The following is a 6,000-nucleotide window of genomic DNA, read 5'->3' on the forward strand; positions in this document are numbered from 1 at the left end:
GACAGTCAAAATAACAATTCCTCTCCCTGCAAATGCAGGCCCTCATATGACGGTGTGGACTGGAAATCAGCCGCCCGCGCTATGGAAATGGCATATTTACTTAATTCTGTGGGGCAGTGATGCAGACACTGTGAGGAATGGCCTTCTCCTAATGTACGTCAGCTTTATATTATTTAGATTACTTATTACATCTGATTTTGTCTCAAAAGGTCAAATTCTAAAGGATGGAGTGGAAAGGATATAGTACAGCCTGGAAGCTTAGACAGTGATCAAGATGCAGGTGAAATTAACCCCATGCTATCAGATGGCGCCTCACCTTATCCAGATGAAGGTAAAATATTTGTCTCCCTTTCTTTCCTTCCTTCTCACTTTCCCTTGAGTTATTTTTGGTCCTGAGGATATCCTTAAAGGTGTCGTCCACTACTGGATAACCACCTGCTTAATCCGTTTAGGACAATAAAAACAATGTAAACTTACTTCCCACAACGGCACTGTTGCAACATTGTCAGTGCTGCTGTTCCCAGTGGGTCAGTTTTAATTGCAGTATCTCATGATTGCTGCAGCCATTCGACCAGCAGCAAACAATCAGTCCACCGAATGGCTGCGGCAATCACTAATGGCATTCTAATAGATTCTAACAAACGTTAAAATAAATATGTAGTTAACAAAGTTTAATTTTAAGGTTGATTTTAACTTAATAAATCTTGGAATAATAATTTCCACATTTGGATGTTTAAAAAAATAAAATAAAAATGTTCCTGAGCTGAGATAATCCTATATATGTGCCCCTGCTGTGTACTGTGTAATGGCAGTGTCTGACTGTACAGCGACATGGTCTGATCATACCTCAGCTCCTGAGCAGGGGAGGACGCAAAAGACAGAATACAGTCATTACAGCATGGGACCGTATCTGATTCTTATTGTGAGGTAAATCATTTCCCTGTCTTCTTTTCTTTTTTTTTTTTTTTTTTTTCTTTTTTCCTCATAGAATAATTTGCCATCCCAAGCAATAATGTTTGTATTCTTTTATTACGTCCTCCCCAGCCTAGGAGATGTGGTATGATCAGACAATGTTCCTGTACGGTCAGACACAGCCATTACACAGTACACAGTAGGGACACATACAGTGCCTTACGAAAGTATTCGGCCCCCTTGAATTTTTCAACCTTTTCCCACATTTCAGGCTTCAAACATAAAGATAAAAATTTTAATGTTATGGTAAAGAATCAACAACAAGTAAGACCCAATTGTGAGGTAGAAAGAAATTTGCTTATGTTAAACTTTTGTAAAAAATAATAAACTGAAAATTGGGGCGTGCAATATTATTCGGCCCCTTTAAGTTAATACTTTGTAGCGCCACCTTTTTGCTGCGATTTACAGCTACAGTCGCTTGGGGTATGTCTATCAGTTTTGCACATCGAGAGACTGACATTCTTGTCCATTCTCCCTTTGCAAACAGCTCGAGCTGAGTGAGGTTGGATGGAGAACATTTGTGAACAGCAGTTTTCAGCTCTTTCCACAGATTCTCGATTTGATTCAGGTCTGGACTTTGACTTGGCCACCTGGATACGTTTATCTGTGAAACATTCCATTATAGATTTTGCTCTATGTTTGGGATCATTGTCTTGTTGGAAGACAAATCTCCATCCAAGTCTCAGGTTTTTTGCAGACTCCAACAGGTTTTCTTCAAGAATGGTCCTGTATTTGGCTTCATCCATCTTCCCATCAATTTTAATCATCTTCTCTGTCCTTGCTGAAGAAAAGCAGTGTCAAACTATGATGCTGCCACCACCATGTTTGACAGTGGGGATGGTGTGTTCAGGTTGATGAGCTGTGTTGCTTTTACGCCAAACATATAGGTTGGCATTGTGCCCAAACATTTCATGTTTTGGTTTCATCTGACCAGAGCATCTTCTTCCACATGTTTGGTGTTTCTCCCAGGTGGCTTGTGGCAAACTTTAAACAACACTTTTTATGGATATCTTTGAGAAATGGCTTTCTTCTTGCCACTCTTCCATAAAGGGCAGATTTGTGCAGTGTACGACTGATTATTGTCCTATGGACAGACTGGGTCTTGGTAGATTTGCAGTGGTATGATACTCCTATTGCACAGTGCTCCTTGGGAAGTTTAAAGTTTTGGAAATCATTTTGTATCCAAATCCGGCTTTAAACGTCTCCACAACAGTATCACAAACCTGCCTGTTGTGTTCCTTGGTCCTCATGAAGCTCTTTGCGCTTTACACAGAACCCTGAGACTATCACAGAGCAGGTGCATTTATACGGAGACTTCATTACACACAGGTGGCTTGTATTTATCATCATCTGTCATTTAGGACAACATTGGATCATTCAGAGATCCTCAATGAACTTCTGAAGTGAGTTTGCTGCACTGAAAGTAAAGAGAATGAATAATATTGCACGCCCCACTTTTCAGTTATTTATTTGTTACAAAAGTTTAACTTAAGTAATAAATATCGTTCTCTTTCACAAGTGTGTCCCACTTGTTGTTGATTCTTCAACAAAAAATTTAAAATGGTTATCTTTGTTTGAAGCCTGAAATGTGGGAAAAGGTTGAAACGTTCAAGGGGGAACGAATACTTTCGCAAGGCACTGTATATAAGATTCTCAGCACAGGAACACTTTTTTTTTTTTTTTTTTCTTTTTTTTCTTTTTTAAATACAACCAATTGTATAAATTATTAGTATTTTAAGATCTATTGATTAAAGTCAACTTTTAAAATGAATGTTGTTAATGAGAAAACCCCTTTAACATATGAATGACTTATGTGTAATGGCATTAGGGTACGTCCACTCAACAACATTTTTTTTAGGCAGTCAAAAGCGACAAGTTTTTCACGTGAAAGCAGAAAACTCCTTTTTATCCTGAAGCATTTTATCAATACTTTACTGTTGGCTATGCCGTTGATGTGGTTTCTTCTTGTATTTTTTGGGGGGATGATTTTAATGTTTTTTGGGATTTTTTTTAACATCCATTAAGCAATTAATAAAATGTGTGTGAAACGCACAGACGTCTTCCAAGAGATGGTTTAACCTTCCCACTGACTTCTATTGTAATTTTATGGAGCGGTTTCATCGTGGAAAGCACCTAAAGGATGGTCAGCTCACTTACAACTACTTGGCATTATGGAAAGTTGAAGTGTTTACGAGACACTCAAAAGCCTGAACATATGAACAAGTCGTTTCTCAATAGAAATCGAGAAAATGCTCAGAAAAAGCTTCGGAGACATTTTTCGGGGTGGACCCCATCATAAAACGTCTGTCATAAAACAGTGTCAAAATATTTTCCTTTCTTGCAGCTTAGGTTCATGCTATTCACTACCTTCTATGACCCTATATAAAAATAAAATAAAAAGTCAGAATTTAGTAGAGTTAGAAATGTTATGGATTTGTTGGCAGGTGGCTCCCTATGATGGTGCTTATTCAGAAAGATGCTAAGCTATTCAGCGTGACACATATTACTGCTGACATTTCCTTGTGGAGATTACATGACTGCTTATTTTACACATTAGTAATAGTAAGTGTAATTCAAGGGCTCAGACTTCTATTTTTGTGTCCATTTCCTGCCATATACAGTGCTGTAAAATTGATTGCAGACTACAGAGCTGATTCTTTAAGACTGGCATTGCACACGTCAGTCTTAATGAGTTATACACTTCATACTCCAGCTAGCCAAACATTAAAGGGGTTGTCCACTACTTTTACATTGATGGCCTAGCCTTAGGATCCATCAAATCCTGTGGAGCCTTGTTCTCAGAGTGAGGCTCCATAGGTCACTCGCAGTCATCAGCAGGCATGGAATTTCTCATTCTTGTGAGAACGAGACTTCATAGTATTCAACAGACGTCATGGCACATTACACCATTGGAGAACTTCAAGGATTTATTTAAATTAATAAATTGGTAAACGAGGGGAGTATTGGGGAGTCTTTATTCACATAAACTATTTTTTTTTTTGCCTGTGTATTACTTTACACTTACCGGGTTAGTAGTGAGAGTGTCTGATCAATGCCTCTGCATTACTAACCCCTGGCCTTGATTCCACTTGTCAATTCACAGCTGACATCAACCCAAAAAATATTACTACGATTGCCACCTCACCAATGCAATTGGAAAGAGCCAGGGCAAAGTGCCAGAATTGTCGCATCTAATGAAAGCGCCACTTCTGGGGCAGATGCTGGCTGCTATTTTTAGGCTGGGAAATGCCAAATACCCATGGGTCTTCCCAGCCTGATGATGGCTTACAGCTCTCTGCTTTACCTTGGCTGGTTATATAAATTGGGGAGAATCCACATCATTTTTTTAATCTATTTTTTTTTTATTAGTTAAGCCTTAAAACACTCTTTAGTGGCCCTTGAAAGGCACTAAGGGGTGCAAATATACAACATATTTAGGGGGGTTGGACTTTTGTCAACTTCCAGAGGACAGTGTGCTCTGAGATTCACATCCTTGGGTCCTATATAGACCCGATGACTTAATATGGCCAGCCAATCACAGTCATGCCAATACTCAGCATGGCTTTGATGGCTGCAGAAGTGACACAGCTGAAAAAGCTTGTTGATTGGCTGCACTGCAACCTTTCAACAGACTTAATTCAGTATTCGAACAGCATCCAAACTCGACCACTGACTTCCATGAGACATTTGATTTTGAGCACCGGACTCTAGATGTTCAGTACGGACCCTGAACTTTACAGTTGGGGTTCTCTCATGCCTACTCATGAGTTTTCCAATCTTTTAGCTGAACTCAGAATTGCTGTATAATCCAGATAGTAGGAGAAATTTATGACATGGACGTTAAAGGTGTTTAGTTTGTTTGTGCAATATTCAAAGTAACTAAATACATAATGAATCTCAGCAAATGGTCTTTATGGGCCACACGTTTCTATCCACTATATCATTTTCATATAAGATGGGTACATTTGTGCTAACATCCTGAACAATCTTGCTTTGCTATACTGCATGGGAACGAAATTAGACCCCTCCATTTAGGATTTACCCTCAGTGCTGCCAGGACTCAGAAAGGGCCTGAGTCCTGCTTACCCCATAAAAATATAAAGTGGATTAGTGAGCTCTAACCAACAGCCTAAATCCCCCCCTCCCCCCCCCCCCTATTTTTTGTTGTCTAAACATAGGGTATATTAAAAAAGTACTGTTATTAATAGGAGTACTTTATATTGATGGCTTATATTCTGGCTAAGTCCTCAGTATCAGATTGGTGGGGGTGACACCCAGCTCCCCCACCATCAGGTGTGCTTGGTGGCAGTAGCTGCCAGATGTGATCAATTGTGGCGTGAAACAGCATAGCTCCAGCAACTATTTAGTGGCTACAGCTGAGTATTGCAGATTCACTTTCTATTCTTTTAGCACAGAGATCTGTTGATCAGTGGGTTGGTGAGTGTTACACGCCCACTCATCCGATGTTTAAACAGGTTGTCCACTACATTTACATTGTTGACCTATCTTTAGGATAGGTCATCAATGTCTGATCTGACACACTGCATCCCCACCGATCAGCTGTTCTTGGTCCGGGCAGTAGGCAGCCGGAGATGATCCGTTCCGGAGCTGCCTCGCTGATGGTAACTGCAGCCGGGTACTGCACATCTGCCTCCCATTACAATCAATAGTAGTCGCATCTGCATGCATCGGCCGCTATTAGAAGATGGGGCAGTTCCGGAGCATTTTTGGCTGCCTGCTGCCGCTACAGGCACCTAAAACTGCTGATCGGTGGGGGTGCCAGGTGTCAAATCCAGGCTGTTCAGACATTGATGACCTATCCTGAGGATAAGTCATCACTGTTAAAATAGTGGACAACCTCGTTAATATCACTACTTTTGGTGGCATAAGGTAGAAGAGGGCTTTTAGTTAAAGGGAACAGGTCACATTCAAAAAACGCTGTTAACTTGCAGGGCAGTTTGTCACTGCTCAGTGTATCAAAAGCGTGACCGCGTCCCCCGCACTGACTGCCTACTCTAATGCTGACTG

At 40.4% G+C, this 6,000-nt stretch overlaps 1 protein-coding gene across 2 annotated transcripts in view; it reads left to right on the forward strand.

Moving 5' to 3' along the window:
- TRIM37 (tripartite motif containing 37) overlaps nt 1-6,000 on the forward strand; it is a 253,245-nt gene that overhangs the window by 226,449 nt on the left and 20,796 nt on the right. For both annotated transcript variants that reach the window (XM_075336298.1, XM_075336299.1), the window contains exon 22: nt 210-331. In XM_075336298.1, coding sequence (XP_075192413.1) covers nt 210-331 — 122 coding nt within the window. The remainder of the gene's footprint in view (nt 1-209; nt 332-6,000) is intronic.

This window comes from Anomaloglossus baeobatrachus, chromosome 2 (assembly GCF_048569485.1).
Source record: "Anomaloglossus baeobatrachus isolate aAnoBae1 chromosome 2, aAnoBae1.hap1, whole genome shotgun sequence".
NCBI classification, from domain to species: Eukaryota; Metazoa; Chordata; class Amphibia; order Anura; family Aromobatidae; genus Anomaloglossus; species Anomaloglossus baeobatrachus.